This window comes from Pieris rapae, chromosome 13 (genome assembly GCF_905147795.1).
Source record: "Pieris rapae chromosome 13, ilPieRapa1.1, whole genome shotgun sequence".
Taxonomy (NCBI): domain Eukaryota; kingdom Metazoa; phylum Arthropoda; class Insecta; order Lepidoptera; family Pieridae; genus Pieris; species Pieris rapae.
The window spans coordinates 4,464,207-4,483,119 of NC_059521.1; the positions used below are offsets into that span (position 1 = coordinate 4,464,207).

General features: G+C 31.0%; 1 protein-coding gene across 1 annotated transcript in view; it reads right to left on the reverse strand.

Annotated features, from left to right (window-relative positions):
• Positions 1–14,616, reverse strand: part of LOC110993878 (zinc finger protein rotund) — a 77,734-nt gene extending 63,118 nt beyond the window's left edge. Inside the window, exon 1 of the mRNA XM_045630840.1 lies at positions 14,501–14,616. Coding sequence (XP_045486796.1) covers positions 14,501–14,584 — 84 coding nt within the window. The 5' untranslated portion in view covers positions 14,585–14,616. The remainder of the gene's footprint in view (positions 1–14,500) is intronic.
• Between the last annotated feature and the right edge of the window lie 4,297 nt (positions 14,617–18,913).

Genomic DNA, 18,913 nt, shown 5'->3' on the forward strand with positions numbered 1-18,913 from the left:
ATTTAATGACGTGGAATAAGTTATGCCTTGATGATCTTATGTTCTAAAATAAACGTATTTTTTTTAAAGTCATAATTAAAGGAAAACTAGGAGTTAAATACTCCTTACTTAATAATGTTGAAACAATTACGAAGACGGCACTGAATTTTTACGTAGAAATAATTTAGTGTAGCAGATTATTAATAGTCTTAATTATGTTGAATATATTATATCGTGTTTAGATACTATGCAAAAAACACAATCATTCTAGAAGTTTCTTCTCAAAATTTGGAGTCGTAAAGTATTGGATTTCATTAATTTGTAATAGTTTTTATAAACTGTTGACTACATCGGACGCTATGATTAGAGCTACACCAGTTAATTCAGCGAGTAACACATTTCATTTCCTTCAAGAAAAGAGCGTACCAATTCTTAAAAGGCCGGCAAAGCACTCGCGAGCCCTCTGGCATTGAGGGTGTCCATGGGCGGCGGTATCACTTAACATCAGGTGAGCCTCCTGCCCGTTTGCCCCCTGTTCTATAAAAAAAAAAAAAAAAAATCCTGAAGTTGTAGGTTCGAACCCCTGCTGTGCAATCGACTTTCTGTCTATGTGAAACAAACATGTCTTATACCTAAAGAGATGGGATAGGCATTGTATAGGAAAGACGGTGGAAATTCTAATTAGTGAAAGTTATTTTTTGTATTATTAATAAATTTGTAGAATATATTTACTTTTAAATTGGGTTTTACGACCCAAGAAATTGATGGCGTGTGTCAGACAAAGATGGCTGATTTAGCTTGCATATTGGGTTCACAAATAAAACAGATACAGAAATCTGAGGCCCAGATATAAAATGGTTGTAGCCTCACTGGAGGTTTTTTATTTACGTCAAGAATTCAATTAAAGTGTAGGAAGAGCTGATCATTTAACGTCGCTGATTTTGGACAAAAATAAATTACGATGAAACTTTTATAATGTAACCTTGTCGTCTTGTATTCTATAGTGTATAGAAATAAAAAGTTAACATAGGTAATAAAAGAGAAACTTGTACTGCATCACGCTTTTATCTTTTGGCGAGTAGATGTACGGCGCCAGATTACGAAACTTATCCTACATTAGACAGGTTTCATAATTTTTGTATTACTGTCACAGGAGCTAAGGATGGACGATTCCATGAGGAAGGCAGATATCAGAAATATACTTTTATATGCCTCGTATGCCTGTATCGTGTAATAAAACTGGCGATTTTTTATTAATTTAGACCCTCCAAGGTCCATCAGGAAGTAGAAATAAGTGAGAATAGAATATAATTAATATGTATTCATTAAATTTTAAAGCATAACAAAAGGCATATAAGATATTTTTTTTTAATTCCATAACCTTAAGTTCTATACTTTTTATAATTTAGAAGTAACCTCAGTCTATGCCCTAAATACCGTTGACTAACAGCAAAAGGAGAAAGGTTTAACATCCACTTGTTTTTTTAACCATCTCCTGGAATCGCGGAAATCTAAGGCATCATCTCCGTGTTTTCTCCTAAACATCTCGAATCCGATTAAGTTTTCGTTCATAGAACGCCTTAAAATGGTGGCCAGTAATGATCTTTTTGACGTTTAAGTTATCATCCCCTATTTCGTAAATCGTTAAAGTCCGTCCCATGAACGTCACTAGAGATAGTCTGGATTTGACATTGATGAATTTGTCCACATTACAGTTCGCACCCCGACTTTGACTGCAATGGAGAGTCTCAAGGTATTTTTAACAATTGAATCGATAAAGTTGTTTACGGCATATCGCATCATTGTGCTTGATATGCTATACGTATTTATTATAATTCAATAAAACAATTCAGAATATAAACATTTCAAAGGAATGTGTAACATTTATCTAAGAAATATTAGCGTTACCAGTAAATTAAACTGTCAATATAATAAGCGTTTTATATTTATAAATCAATTCCTTTTTTAAGAGTATGTTATATAAATGGACGTTGTCAACATATGTTGTCATTTAATATATGTATTTTAAACCGGGCAATTTTATCTTAGGACTACTAAAGCTCTATTTTTATTTTTATTCTACGATACGGGTAAGTATTATTTGAAAAATTTGCTTACGCGGAAGAGAATAGAACAATAATCGAATTTTATAATTCAAGATAGAATCGTGTGTGACAGTGACGTTGACAGATTCCCGGGGGATTACCGCGTCCGGGCGGGGATTACCCGTGTCCCAGGGATAAGAGGATACCAGCTATTGCATCTAATGATTGAATACTTAAGATTTAAATGATATTAAAATGCGTCGTGTGTAAATTCCATTGTACAAGTCTGTTGCGATACTGTAATGAAAACTTTATAATTAACAATGCTTGCACCAATAAAAGTATGTTATTTTTAAATATATCCATATATTTAGTAGTTTATTGTAGTTTTAATATTTATTGTATTTATGTTTAGGTAGTTTGGAAGAAACTTCTTCTAGCAGTAAGATCGCCTAGTTTAATCCTTTGTCTTCATTTAAGTTTAAAAAAAAAGTTTTAGTGTACAATTGAGATTGTGGATAAATTATTGGGTTCCGAGATTGTAGATTATCAGAGCGTGACAGTAGATCGACCTCCTACCTGCATCCCAATAACCAAACCCTACAAAAACAATCCATTTCTGACGATATTAAAAAAAAATTAAAATTGACCTGTCATTTTCATACAAAGGTCTATCCACAAATATCGATCCGACCTACCATGGATAGCTTGTATCGAGAGATGGCTATCACAGTCCGTCGATTGATTATTGGCACACTTTTTACAACATTTGGATTAAGATTTATATCATTATTATTTATTATTTGTTTTATTTTATTATTTAGATGGTAAGAAATGGATTGAGATAGGTTTATTGGATTTGGGCGTTAGACAACGGTAAAGCACGAGTCAGGCTACTCGGGAATTATGAAAACTATACAACATAAGGTTATAGAAGATTATAAAATAACATTTTAATAAATAATTCAGCATATTTATATCTAGGTCATCCGGTATTACTGTAAGCGTAAAATATTGATAAGTTAGTACAAAACTGATATGAAAACGGCTCTTGATATTATTTCCATGAAAAATAAAACATGCAGTATGAATACGCCTTCAAGCATAAACGTGCAATCTTATTTATTGAATAATAATTTTAATACAATTCAACTATATATGACGTTCGAATGATAACTACAAATTTAATATCCAACTACAATTTATTCAGACACCGATCCAATAATATTCATCTGAGTATTTTTTCCCAAATTCTTGGTTAAAATTGTTTGCCCATAAGTAGCCTACCATTTCGTTAGTGATACATATAGTTTTCCCTGTATCAATTAGCAATTGGCCGTGAATAGACGCTGAAATTAACGTGATGAGTCGCTCTGTCGGTCTGTCTGTTCTAAGATGGATGGTGTGAGGGACAGCTATGCACGGCGAATCTTTTGTTTGCTTAGAATTCGTAGTTTAGTCATTCAAGCACAATGTATATTACAATTTACGATAATGACAAATGCATTATAAATTTAAATTTATAAAATTTTAAACGTGTTTCGTCGGTTTCCAAATTTATAAAAATGAGATTAAAGCTTAAATGGAACCAACTAATTTTGTATAAGAAGAACTATCACTTTGAATTCTGCCATTCATAAATATGAATACTTAGTCTGACTTATGCCCAGACTAAAGTTCCACTTCTGTATTATATTTGGTGTAAACTGTATTTAAAAGCGAATATTCATTACCTTGTTTAATTAAAGTAAAAGTTTTATCATATCACGTTAATACTGTTACGAAAATGTTAGAATAGTTGTTAGAACGGTACAATCATGATTTTTATAAGAATATGAGTACAAATTCGCGCTAGCAAGTCCGCACCTAAACATAATTATTAGGTAGCGTTTTCCGAACAATTTGCGATTGTATCATTTCGCTAACTTAATGATGGTGCAAGACATTTGTTTAGTGTTCCTGTCAAGACATTGTTTTCGTTATTTCCTTTATATTTTGGCTTTGTATGGTTTGTCATATATATTTTGACTACTTTGTTTATAATTTATACAATGTTTTTATTTATATTATTTTATCCCACATAATTTCAGGGTTAAGTCATCAGTAGGTACGATAGATATTGAAAGAATTGTATACAAGTAGGTACTGCTTTGCGCTGAGCAGGCAGAAAATAATAAACGGCTCAAACATAAGATCTCTTTCCTCCGACTACGATTTGGTTTCCGATGGAGCAGAGACTGCTTGTGGGGTTCAAATGCAGAAGGGGGTAATCAAATATATAAGTTCCTGGTAGATAGTACCCCAGAGCTGGTATTTTCCTCAGCCAACTAATAACTAATAAGTATCGTAGTACAGGTAGGAAACGACACCAGCACTAATGGTACACTGCCAAAGGGACAAAACTTTTTAATTTTCTATTTATCTATTTTTAATTATTATTAATGTTATAACTATGTAGGTTAAGAATATTGTATATACTGTATTTTACATAATCAAAAACAGTTTAATACTACTCCAGTAATTAATTTTAAGAATGATACATATTTCAAAGGAGACAGTTTTTGTAGACTTTGAAGTCAACATTATGAAATCTTTAAGGATTTTTTATTAACTTCCCTAAACCGCTTGACTAGTCAAGTACTATTAAAAGTCTTAACAACATCTAAATCTTTTTAATTCGTATTGTCGAAAACACGATGACAATCCGACAAAAAACTAAGAAAGAAACACAAAAGATGTAGCGGTAAGTTCTATTGAATATAATCAAATGAAGTTACCTTGAGGTGTAGTTGGATTAAACAGTGTTAATACTTTAATGTTGATTATCAAGTATGTCTAATTGTGTTATTAATATGAATGCATGAAGTATATGGAATAATTTCAGCTGTATATAGGACAAGCCATGGAATAGAAAGTTCCAGTGCGTTGCTGGTCTTTATAAGGTTGTTGATTTTCATTGACAACGCTTGTTTAAATAAAACTTATATATACTACTACTGCTACTACTAATCCTGCTAGTTAAAGTTGAGATGGACGTGTCATATGATTAGAGAGAAGAAGCAAAATTTGAACAGAATGTGATAGAGTGGTACCCAAGAAGTAGGAAACAAATGAGAGGCCGGTTGATAAAAATGGGAGGATCATAAAAAAAGAAGCAGGTCCAATGTGGACCTGCTCCTTTGTGGATGTGGATTCAATTAGCTAGTGAACCCCACGATTGGAATAATTTAGAGGAAACCTTTGTCGAAGTGCAAGCTGTAAATAAATAAATAACTATTTTTCGAAAGATAATAGGTATCATAAATATTTTATTACTTGCACATTCGGTTTAAAGTGATCATGTAAGCTAAACAGCAATGATTTTTATACTATTTTATATAAATATCAAAAAACGATAAATATATTATTTCAACAATTCTTTATCAAGTGTATAAGATTTCTGACTATAATAATTAACGTGGAAACGCTATCATTAAAACAATACATCAAATTTTGCATTACCCTTACGAAATAGGATACATTGATTTATATATGCATCCCATTAATTTATTAATAAATCGGAAGTGCCCCACCTATTGTAGTTGCAGCAATATATATTGCTTAATGCTTTAATGCATATTCGAATATTTAAATTTACCTTTAAATCATTCACTCATAAGAAAATTTGTCTTCACGAGACAAGCGCGATAGTGTTTGGTATATTAATTGAAATAACTTCTAAAAAGTTTGAAATATATCAAAATATTGTATTTTCAAAATAAAATGCGTGTTTACATGTATGCTCTTTAAATGTAAAATTGTTTACCGTCTCGACGTTTCACAAGATCTCTGTACCTAATATTATTATGAAATCAATTTAGCTATTTAGAAATCAAAACGTTAAAAACCTACGATATTTCGTAGTTAAAATTAAACATTATTTCTATTAAGATTTCTTACATTTTAGGGCCTTAGCCAAAACGAATTTCCTCATTAGAGAACATTTCGAATTTTGAAAGTATGCTTCGAATGGTATTACATACTAATTAGGATTTCACCAACAGAAATGTTTAGAGAATAACTTGTTTAAGCAAGTATCAAAATTGTCTAATCCATTTAACCCTTACTCACCCCTGCTATAAGACGGTAATACAATAAGATTTACGTCCCCAATAATAAGTCGTTAGACTATATCATACTACCGTACATCAAAATATTGTATACGATGATAATTTATCGGTTAATATTTTTTAATTTTTTATTAACATGTCTTCGTGTCTTTGTATTTTTGTTTTAAAGCCGTGGGGTCACACGTACTTTTAAAAAGGGTGAGTTGGTTAAAAAAATGATTTATTCGACAACATTTTTATACGTGAAACGTTCGCGACATATACATTCTCATTGATAGAATTGTTTACATACGTATGTTAAAAAAAAATCTGATATTTTACCACATTTCAGTGTCTTAAATTTATTTATACACTTTATGTCGTTTTTGATAATGAAAGTATATCCTGCTACTACAAAAGGAAAGAAAATTTGGTTTGACAGAAGCATTACGCTGTGGGAGAAAACTTAAACTGTGAACTTATTCGGTAGGTTTCCTTATATTTTTTTTTATTTCCCAAATAACGCGTCACTAGGTGAAAGACAACTATAATGTACGTAAGAATTCATAGAATAATATTAACGTGTTTTTTCTTGGTCTCAAAAGAAAGTCAATAAAAGTAATCTTTAAAATCAGAGTCTCACGGACGAGCTATAAAAGTATATAGGACATCACCCAGCGGACTCCAAGTTTTGCGAAGGTGAAGAACGAAGCAATAAAATGACGAAACTATTTTATTGTACTGGAACGCTGTTGGGGTATAGATTTTAGTTTGCGCGCGCCTTTTCATGTAGATATAAAATTGGAAATAAATCTTGTATGAAGGTTTCCTACGCAGTTTTCGAACTAATAATATTTCTGTATTTATTCTTGCATCCTTTGTTCTATATATTACAATGTGACAATTTAATTAATCTGTATTTACATCGATAATCTATATGTGTATACGTATATAAAAGTTAGGGCAGCATTTATACTTTGAGAACGGGGGTTACGATTTTATGATTTTATTTTCTACCAGTATTAAAATATGATATTTATTTATAACATATGTAGCAATTGAGATTGCGATCTTAAAATTAAGTTGGGTGGGACAGATATAGGTAAGACGCGATGGACTCGAAGGCGCCTTGAAGAGACCTGGCCAGATCAACTCGCCTGACGAGATGGAATACGAAACATGCAGGCTGGATTGAAGGACAGCTCACATAATGTTGTCTATGATTTAAAGTACCGTAGAACGTTGTAATTCAAGTTGACCAGTTGATATGTTTGTAGATATTGAACTTAATAATGTTAAATTAATTTAAAAAAAAATAAATAGAAATCGACGACTGATATATTTACAATTGTGTTTTTCGTGCCTGTAAAGTCAAGAACTAAATATCGAAGCGTGGTATGAAGTAAGAAGAATATTACAGCAAATAGCTTCTCCGTTTCTGAATAGGTCATACAGGAAAGTGATAACATAAAACAATAGGACAAAGCGCATTATCGTTTACAATAAACAAGGAAATTAGAACGCTAGGGTGTCCGCGATTAATCCACCAAATTAGACTTGTCCCGGCCAAAATCGATTAGGGGCCGAAACTTGGGGCAATTCGCAACGACTACGTCTCAGCCAAGATAAACACGCTGGGCTTTTTTTCGCTACGGCAAAGACATTAACCAAGGATGCACGGTGACCACACGTTCGGAGTTGGGCGGACTAGGCTTTGGTGTATTCGGATAAATTATTTTAACTCAATATGTTGAGTATAATATGATGTTATTCTAATTTCTTTTATATGTAAGTAATATTCCGAATAAGAATAATTTAATTGCATACAAGTTTTAATGATATCTTAATAAAATAAAGTTATAGTAATGCGTGCCTCATAAAAAATACATGAATTCTTGTTTAAGTCTTTTCTGTCAATGTTTAAAATCTTCTGAGTAAATGTTTATTTCGTTAAACGTTAAATTTAATACAAAAATAAAAAATAAAAATTGGTCAAAAAATATATTTTATAGATTACAATAAAAACCTTGTCTGGTCTAAGATTTATCCGTTGATATCGTAAAAGCTAGCCACAATAGTGAGTGTCATTAGACCGCACGAAGAGGGCGTCATTACGGCGATGAGTAGAGCATCCATTAATCTTCCCAGACCGGTCTCCCAACTGTCAAAATTGTGGACACCGTGGATGTGTGATCGAGCCATTGTTACTTCTTGGACAAACCAAATGGTTAATTTACTTTGTTTTAAGCTTAATTTAACTGAGTGAAATGGTTTTGTTACGGAGTATAATGTTATATTATTTCAATACCACGTAACTGAAGTATATTAAACTTCTACCATATATAATGATAATACATTTAGTAATGAAATTAAACACAATTGATAAGTTTTCAAAAATCAACCAGAAAAGCCTGAAAAATACTTATTTAACTAGAAAGACTGTAATGTATAATATTCTACGGCTTCGATATTTGTAAATATTTGAGGAACATGTATACTAACAATACAATAATTGACCTGTAGTTTAATTCTAGATGTACATTGTCTTCACATATAATTTTTGTTTTATGTAACTTGTATCAGTTTAGTTTATTTTTATTTCTTTTTGTTTCTGTTAAGTATGTTTTTTTTTGTTTTCCCTTTTCTATTTTTGCACTTCTTGCCTACCTTTTCTAATATACTCATAGTGGTTTTTTCCTTTACTCACAGTGGTTGTCTGGAATAAATCGCTCTAAAGCGATAAGGCCGCCAGTTGCTTGTCATTAAATTATGTTTAATATTTTCCTTTTATGTAATGCAACGAAGTGTTAATAAATAAATAAATAAATAATTATTATTTAACTAATATATACAAATATTGTAAATTCTATTTTAACAGAGTAAGTGTGGAGTTTCTCGCCTGTCCACACGAAACTTCCTTTTGGAAGGGGCAACTAGAATCATCTTTATATTTTATTTAACGATCAAAAGTGCCATTTTAGGTGGTATAATTGAAATAAATGATTTGACTTTGAAGACTTTAGAAGTGTTTAGAATTATGACGAATTTCCTTTCTAACTGGGAATCGAATCTTAAGCAAGCTAAATATCGGCTGTTATTTAACGAGTTATGGATGACTCAAACTTAGCAAGATACAATACAAATGCCCGCAGGACCTTTGCGTGTACTGCATCTGTCTTGGAAACAATTAAACTAATATAAAAGATAATAAATGCTTATTAAATCAAGCGTACAATTTTTTTCACCGCTTACATATCCATTGATGATGAAGTATGTAATTTGTTTTAGGGCTGATACATTTTGGTAAGATAAAACGTAATGCAATATACAAAGGGTTGAAGAACAAAGCTTTTGTATGAACGATTACTTCTTATTCAAATATACTCAAGGGAGAAATCGATTTTGACGTTTGGTAATTAAGACGTTAAATATAATTGTTAAATTTTTAATCGATTCATGACGGTTGACTGATTGCTATTAATCTTGTGTGTGAATTTGAATCTTTTTCTAGTCAATACAATAATTTCTCTAGTTTGTTTGGCATCCGATAAAACTGCTCTGTGTTCTACGAAAATCTTAGTTCCACTGATGTCCCAATGTTTTTCTGGAAAAGCGTGGGACGTAAAGAGGTCTGTTCCCTCTATGTAGCTAAGGACACTCCTTATTATGCCTATATATTGTTGTACTATTAGACGCCTTCTTTTGAAGATTAAATTAGATTTCTTCTTTTGTTCGGATGTGATATGATACCCATTGGGGATCAGCTGAAGTTCGAAGATACGACCATTGGGTCAATCATATTCGTTTGGTTTCTAAAAATATTGGATAACATAATTAAAACCGAAAAAGTGATGACAATAATATTTAATATAATTATAATTATAATATATTAAATATTATTGTCATCACTTATAATATAATTTAAACGAGATTAAGAAATATAATGACGAAAATTAAATTTCACTCAGATTCCTAAATCTACAGTTTTTTAAGATACAATAAATTTATTATACAAGTAAATCAAGAAATCGACAAAATTTTTGCCTGTGCATTAATCTTAAATGTGCACTACCCTAAGAAATGCGTTTTTTTGAGTCATCAAAATATCGTTATATCAGAACAATGACTCTATTGGCAATTTCTTTCTCGTAACTCAGTCAACATTGAGCTATGTATGCGGTATTGTTAGTAAGTGTGAAGGGCAGTTCACATGTTATTTATTGATTCTTCTTACGAAGGGTGTAAAAATCACCAATCTTCCTTCCTTTAGGATGACAAGATATGCGTTTAAACATAACTTTTGTTTTACTCTAACTCCAAGAATTCCTCTAATGATATGATTCTGAAACGAAACTTTGTGTTTTTTCTTTCACACGTACGTCAAAAATATCTGAAATTATGACGAACGGGATTCATAGTTAGCATTAATTGTCACACTTAGATTATTTTGTATTTGTTTATAATCCAAAGTTCATTTTCGACACACGTAGTCGACATTACATCGCGGTTAGTATGATATGATCCCGAATGTCAATTCGTATTGGATTTTGATATATGGAAGTCATACTTTAAGGTTAGTGTTTCCTGTTTATCTAAGACATGTCTATTTCACGATATTTTGTTGAACTAGCCATTATTTATTGTGAAGATAAAGGAATAATCTATTTTTGCATATCCCGGATTCGAATATACGACCTCTGAGGAATACGGCGATAAACAGGAAAGCTTCTTGGACCTGTATGTATGCCCGCAAAACAATCTGATAATCCACATATTGTCTTTTTATGGCAGCGCTATACATTTAAATACTATGAATTTGAGTTTTAATCAGTTATATTAAATTGTAAGAACACTACTAATTGACATTGTTATTTCTTTGCAAATTATCAATCTGACGAAAATTCATATAAAATTTTTAATTCACAATTAAATGCAATTTAAGTAGAAATATAATATAAAAATAATACTGTGAGGCAGACGGTTTTACCGGTGGTAGTAAGAGCTAAAAAAAACGCATTATTTGTTAATAAAAAAATATGCAGAAAAGAATATGCGCCTGTGATGTTCTGATTCCTCGGTATCATAAACATACTTTGCTTACTAACACGCGTATATCAGAGTACTGTACTAATTCACGCGAGATTCGAAAGTTGTCAATCAATCAGAATCTGTATGATGAAGTAAAGAATTTTAGCTAATTAGTCTTCTGGTATAAATTGTTTTTGGAAGACACAATGACACCACACATAAACAGCCACTGAGACTCTGCTATGACATATTGAGCGCTATTTTGTACAAACATTTGAAGGGGTTTTTTTCTTTTTCTCTTAGAGTAAAAGTGTGGTTATTTGATATATTATCAGTTAAATCCATACATTAGCCGTCTATAAAACGTTGCAATATCATTTTGTAATAGTATTATGCTCACTTTGGGAGCAGGATATTTTTTTATGTATAACTATTTCCTAGGCGATATATATGATATTTAGAAAAGGCAATCTTGCCTTTTGTATTTGAAAAAAAACGTGTCGGATTTTGCCAAACAGCAGTGAAGCCTAAGTCTAGTTTCTAGATTTTACCAGATTGAACCCACTGTTTTTATAGACTGAGACAAACTAATAAACAAACTTTTGTATGCTACTAGAGGTAAAGATTATCGTAGTGTATAATAATCAATATCAATATTAGTATACACAATAATCACAAATTAATTAAACAAGATAAGTTTGAACATAAATTTAAAAGTAAGTTTTTTGACAGACGGGCAACTATCGATGCGTGTTATTAAAGTAAAATAAATATTTATGCTTAATGACGACAATTTCAGATGTTCCCAGATTTTCAAAATGCTTATGACGCCTACATGATCATAAACTTATGCAAAGAACTGTGGGGTTATTAAAAATAACAAACTACGTTGTCTATTATTTGGTGATTAGTAATTTCCGTTAAAATATTTCTGTACACGAACATTACTTGTTCTACTACTGATGTTGTTTTTTACAATTTTATAAATACATATATATCTATGCAGCAACTTGAGAATGAAGAAAGATACTGTCTCTCCAACATCGTTTAGTAAATTGTTGAATTTACGCAAATTTTTAAATATCACTTTAATATGTAATATTGTAAAGTTTAGGTTTATATTTATCTATTTAATTCATATACCTACATGTAATTTTATGTAAACTTATTCCTATATGGAGCTTCCATATGAATCTGCCTGATTCTTTAGAATAAATTTCCCAGGATTTAAATAAAAAATCACAAATTAATGATATCATTAGTGGCTACCCCATTCCCATGATTATGCAAAAATTTTAAAATCAAAAATTAATCACATCAATATGTTCCTAATCGGACACACCTCATCTCAGACCAAAATAGGTCTTACATCATTCACGTAAGGTTTTATATTCAGTAAAGAATAACAGAAGGGTAAAAAAAATTGCATGATATAGAGATAGTTCTTATTTACTATCGCAAAGAGGCTACTTTATCAGTTACATTATGCAGCGTTAATGATGCGTTTAGAATTAAACTAGAACTATTTAGTAGGCGACACGCGATTTTTTCCAATGATCCATTTCGTTTATTTGCGTGAGAAGTTGTCAGTTAAGCATTTATAAATTCATTCACGTAGAAGAAACGAATTTTAAGCGCAGTGATATGTTATGAATACCTTAACTATATTTACACAATTATAACTATTATCTATATTACAAAACCTACTAATGTCATTGCAGCATCTTCCGGACATCGGTTAGATCCAGAAACGAGATTTGTAATATAAATGTTTTTGACATTATACACAATTAAAAATATACGTTAAACAGTTTTCACTAATTCTTCGAGTTTTGTTGTCGGTTAAAAGGACGATTTTTGCAAAACGATAGGCAAATAATAAAAAAGTTTTCGTGTTTTAAATAAATAAGCATTTTTTGTAGACCTGCATTTATTTTCTATTTTTAATTCCTTTTGTCTTTAAAGTGTAATTTCCTATTTTGGCTAACACGTGTTAATTATTAGTAGACTTTAATATAGGTTACTAATTAGTTCTTTTTCTTAACTTATATGTCCATTTTAACATGATACCAAGAGACAACTTTATACTTTTGAATTAGTAAAAATAAAAAAATACTCCGGTATTAAAACGCACTTGCAAAGCTCAAGAAACGTTTAAGTTTAAATCAGGTAATTGGTAAATTAATTAACCATTTAAATACAATTTGTAAGCTATGTTAAGAATAAATTAACAAGTATTTAACCGCCTGTATTTAATAGCTAAGTTAAACTTCGCTGTATGTAAATGTATATTATAATGCGGCAATTAACTTCAGTTACGTGTTAATTATAGTTTGAACTGCAGTTTAGCTTTAAACAGTGGTTAGTCTAATCTGATAATTTTAGCATTTATAAGTGTAAGAAAATATTTGTACATTGTAATTTAATTTAACAGAGGACGAAATTTTCGACGGAACTAATAATATTAAGAGCCAGGATCCGTATTTAAATTAGTATCGCCTTAATATGACTTTTTACGCAGACCTTTTCAAAATTTTTCCTCTATAAAGATATTTTTTATAAGAAATTAATAAAAAAATACTCGAAAACGTCCGCCTATCTACCAGTGTGGTGCTTCGCAGAATATATTATTATGTATTTTTTTTAAGGTAATTAAAATAAAGGTTAAATCATAAGTTCCTTTATGATGTACTTATTTTAAATACGACTTTTAACGTAACTCATCAAAATTATTAATTACGAGCCAGGATCCGTATTTAAATTAGTATCGCCTTAATATGACTTTTTACGCAGACCTTTTCAAAATTTTTCCTCTATAAAGATATTTTTTATAAGAAATTAATAAAAAAATACTCGAAAACGTCCGCCTATCTACCAGTGTGGTGCTTAGCAGAATATATTATTATGTATTTTTTTTATTTTTGTTATATAATTCTTAAAATCGAGTAATAATTTCACGGTTTTATACAGAGTTGTTTCACGTAATCATATTTGATTTTTATTTATATAAATAAAATAAAATAAAAAGCCTTTTATTTCAAGTATTTAAAGTTTACACTTCTTACAATTTATTTTAGTGTTAGTTCATGTAGTTTAATCTATGTTAGTATAATTTCTCTTTCCTTCACTTAATTATATAAAGGTTGTTTAATAAGCGGCTTATTGGCGTTGTATTTACCAAAATAAACTAAATATATCTACGCTCTGAAAAAAAAAACAATTCTTAGACTATAAGATACATTCATATTAATATAGAACACACAGTATAAAACAACGATAACGAATATATTACGACGTTCTTATCTACTTAGTATGTTGGTACAATATAAAGGTACCTTTGATAAGGCTATAAGTACTCACATCAACAGCACCATTATTCCAGGGGGGTAGAGCGTAGTGGGAGGGGTCGTGACCCCCTCCCATGTGTTCAGCCATCACCGACATCCAGTGTACCAGGCCTTGAGCGCCGCCACCACCAGAAGTGCCTAATAGATTATCAAAGAATTCATTCATAATTGTGTGTGTCATTGTCTGAATCTAGGTCTTAAGACTTATGATTGTTTAAATATAGATAAATGATATTATATAAGTATATACTTTTTTCCTTTTCCGCAAAATAGTATTTATGCTATTATGAAAAGAATAAAAAAATCTGTCAAGGTTATGAATAATATTCGTCTGTATTGACGTGGTGTGATTCAGTATTAATTATTATACTAGTGGCATTAGTAATTAACTAGAAGTACAAATTAAAATAAAAAGATTAATTATACTAATTAATATGATAGGAAGAAACATAATATATTGACTATTTCAGGCTTGTAGTACGTTTATGTGTATACACAACATACAAATACATAAGTTACTTGTTCATATACAATACAGCTATCGTCAAGGTTAAACACCGGTGTCAATTACTGATTAATCGTGATACTTTAAAATAAAATGCATTAGGTACTTTTATAATTGGCATACGCAACGAACAACTCTAATGGATTAGGAAGGTTTTTTTCGTGTTTTAGTTCAACTTCTACTCACTTTTAGAGAAATTTTGTATTACCAACTTAGGCCAAGAAATAAAACTTACTAGAACACTTACCGGTAGGTACACTGGTCTGTTGCTGTTGCTCCTGCCCCCCACCCCCCGTGACTCCCCCTCCACTCCACACGAAGGCTGATGATGCACCCGCCTTCTGGAACAATACTAGTCTTAATTGTTTGCATTTAAAAATAGCTAATTGCCCACACCACCTTGCGCGAAAGCCCTCGCAAAACCCAAGTCATTAAAAGGCGTACATTTTTCATCACATCATAATTCCAGTACCATACCAAGGTATGCATTAATGAATTCAATACAATTTCGGATCCTGCTTAAAAGTAGACAGATAAAATTTTGATTGATTGTATCAGAATAGTTTTTTGATAAAACCAAGGGGAAAGTGTACCTAAAACTTATTAGATTAGCTTAAAGCAAATATATGAATAGTCTAATAGGATACAATCAACTCATACTAATGAGAATGAGTCTTATTGGTATTAAATACTGATAAAAATACTAAAAATAAGTCTTTTTTAAGTTTTTTTAGATAGAGTTACCTCATCTGGCGAGTCAGCTGTTCGATCACCATTCTCATCATCAGACACTTCAAAGCCAAATCCATTAGAAAACAACATATTTCTCGAATACAATGAATAACAGTCTGTAACATTTCTTCGTCTTTTTCCGAGTGTCGCCAAAAAGCTTTTGTATAATTGAGATGGTAACAAAAACGGTGTCCTAGCATTTTGGAAGCCATCTTTAAAAATATTCTGATTTCTAAACGGATTAAAGTCAAAATCTGGTAAGAATTCTTTCTTAATGAAGTCAGCTACAGGATTCAATGACAGTGTATTCTCAGAGTAATCTAAAGCCGTGTTCGCATTATCATTTGAATTTTCTACATCACTCGACTCGTTTTCGTCACTGAAGGCTTCTGCGTCCTTATCTTCATTAAAATCTTCAAATTCTCGCTTCATTGGGAAATTTTTCTTTACGTAAACATTAGATAGAGTCACAGACATTATTGGCACTCGCACTTATTCTAATAAAATCTAGTCTATATTTAAAAACAAAATAGATATTTCTTCATTAAAGTTTTAGGTAAGTATAGGAACTATCGTTGGATTAGGAGGTGGCTGGACCGTAACTGAAATCATTTTATTCATTGAGGTTGTACAATCTTCACCCGGTAAGTAATTTCTAATAAGAAACGGTTTCTATTTGGTAATATTTATAGGTATCGGAAAACGAATAACTATGTTATTGATTGCATCGTTGTTGGAATAAAAACGAGTGATGGTACAACGCCGAGAGGAGTGCAATATAACACTCCATTGTTTAAAAGTTGTAAACATTTAGTAATAATAGTTAGTCATTAAAGGTGTATATTTGTTTTGATCATAATCCTTTACTTATTAAGAAAGAAAGATTTTTGCTACCTTTTATAATTTTACCTTTATTTATAAGACAAAGGTTTAAACAAAAACAAATAATTAACTCAGGAAAATTGTTACCCCAAGGTATTACAAAAAAACTTGTGTTTGTATCACCATTCTAAATACAAATAGTTTTACTTTTTAAATTTATTATATAAATAATAACTGAAAACTGATATAGAGTAACTTTGCCTCATCTACAAAAAGTTGAAGTATTATGAATCAGCTCGGACATTGCCAAAAACTGATAAAGTTTCTTAAGAACTACAAAACTTTTCCAATTGTATAATTTTATATGATTTCCATATCTGATAGGTATATTTATTTGAAATAATTGTTTTAAAAATACATTCTAACATCAAAAATGTTAAAATCAGTATTTAAAAAAAATATTGTTTTTATATATTTTATAAACCCAATAAAAATGATTTCCAAAATATGTTTTATTACTCTTTTAACTCTAACGAAGGTTTTATGTAGAGAAGAATGTTAAATTTTTTTACAAAAAAAAATGTATTCCGGATAATCGAAATCTCTATGGCGTAGCATAGCCATAGTTTGGTATGTAGCTATTTAAAAGGGAGGCTACATACAATAAACATAAGGCGAAAGGATGTTCGCGGGGTAATAAAACTTAAGTAAGAATTAAGATCTATTAGCGGCACAGAAGAAACCTAGGTCCTAAAATAAAAACATCGATTGCCAGAACTAGAGTAGGTCGTCTGCACTAAAATACCTTAATACTGGGTGAAATAGAAATTGCATTTCACTCATAAAAGCCGCTATTCAATTTATAATTTCAACGTAGCACGAAATCTTAGTATTCTCTCTAGTATGGCGTCTAAATCACTTAACAGTTTGGGAGAATTTAAATTAACCTGATTTTTTAAATGCTTGAGTTGTTTTTAAGGGTTACCGTTGCTTAAGCCCTGAAAATAAAGTTAATCAAACAATTGTCAAATGCATCCTTAAATCAGTTGTTAACAAATCAGACATTAAAATGCGAAAGGGGCACGTTTATTTAAAGATTATAATGTTTAAACTAATATTAAGTTGAATGGATAAGTTTTAACTTTAAAAATGTTTAGGTACATTAACAGTTTAAATTTTTAACATTGCTTCGTGCTTCCAGTTTTTAAAAGCAAAAAAGGTTTTCGATTAGATTGATACATATTTTTATATGTATTGATATCTATCACTGTACTATAATGAAAAAGAAAAGTTTCCTATATAATAACTAAACGGTTTTAAAATCACGTGTGTGGTTGTAATAATGAATAACAATGGTCTACGATTTCATGAATATTCGAAGAAATTAGATTACATGTTATCTTTTTATTCATAAATGGTTTTAATAAACGTTTATATTTTTTTATCTTGCTAAATCCGTATATAATTTACGACTAATCTATGAATGATTCATGTGAGTTTAACACACACTCATTAACGATGTACAGAGACACAACGCACACATGTAAACACTCATTAATGCACACATTTACATCACTGCCACGTGCCTATTAACGCCAACGATGCAATCAAATTATCGACAATCGACATTAGTCCAACACTAATTTGGCGCGTAAACTAAATCCCTTTTTGACACTTTTTAATTTAAATCGCGCTCCGCAATACGGGTGAAGAGTGTTTTTAATTCGGGCAGATTATTCATATTAGATAGTGTTTTTCAATGTATTTTGTGAAGAAATTGAATTTTTAAGAACGAGATGTCTTTACCGCGAGGTATTCGCTATGAAACTCTTCCCGAGAGGTTGGTGCAAGGAAAAGCATTTCCACAACACATGGAAAGTTTTCTTAGACGCGGCAGTGTGTTAACGTCATACATGTATGCATTGTGATTGCACTTATGTGTGAGCGTTTGCACCTGTGTGTGTATTTTATGACTCTGAGTGCATCCCTTTCGAACTGCATGCAATTTATATGTGTGTGTTTTATTTTTTTTTCTAAACGGCGCGGCTTCGTGTATGCGAGCGAAATTTTCTTGTAGTGGTGCTGCTCTGTTTTTTGCGCTGCGCCACGGTATTTTCGCCTTTATTCTCATATTAATAAAGGTAATTTTTACTTGTTGTTTTTAAATGTATTTTTCAGTTTTATATCGGCGATATGAGAATCGCGGATGGAAAGAAAATGTAAGGGGAATAAAAAAATGCATGCATCGTACGTTTTCAGGTAGACACATTTTTCTTTAACCCATTTATAGATAGATGTTTTATGTGTGTGTCTGCATCTAGGAAGGAGGGGGGTGGAAAGGGTTGAGGGGGACATATAAAAATGATA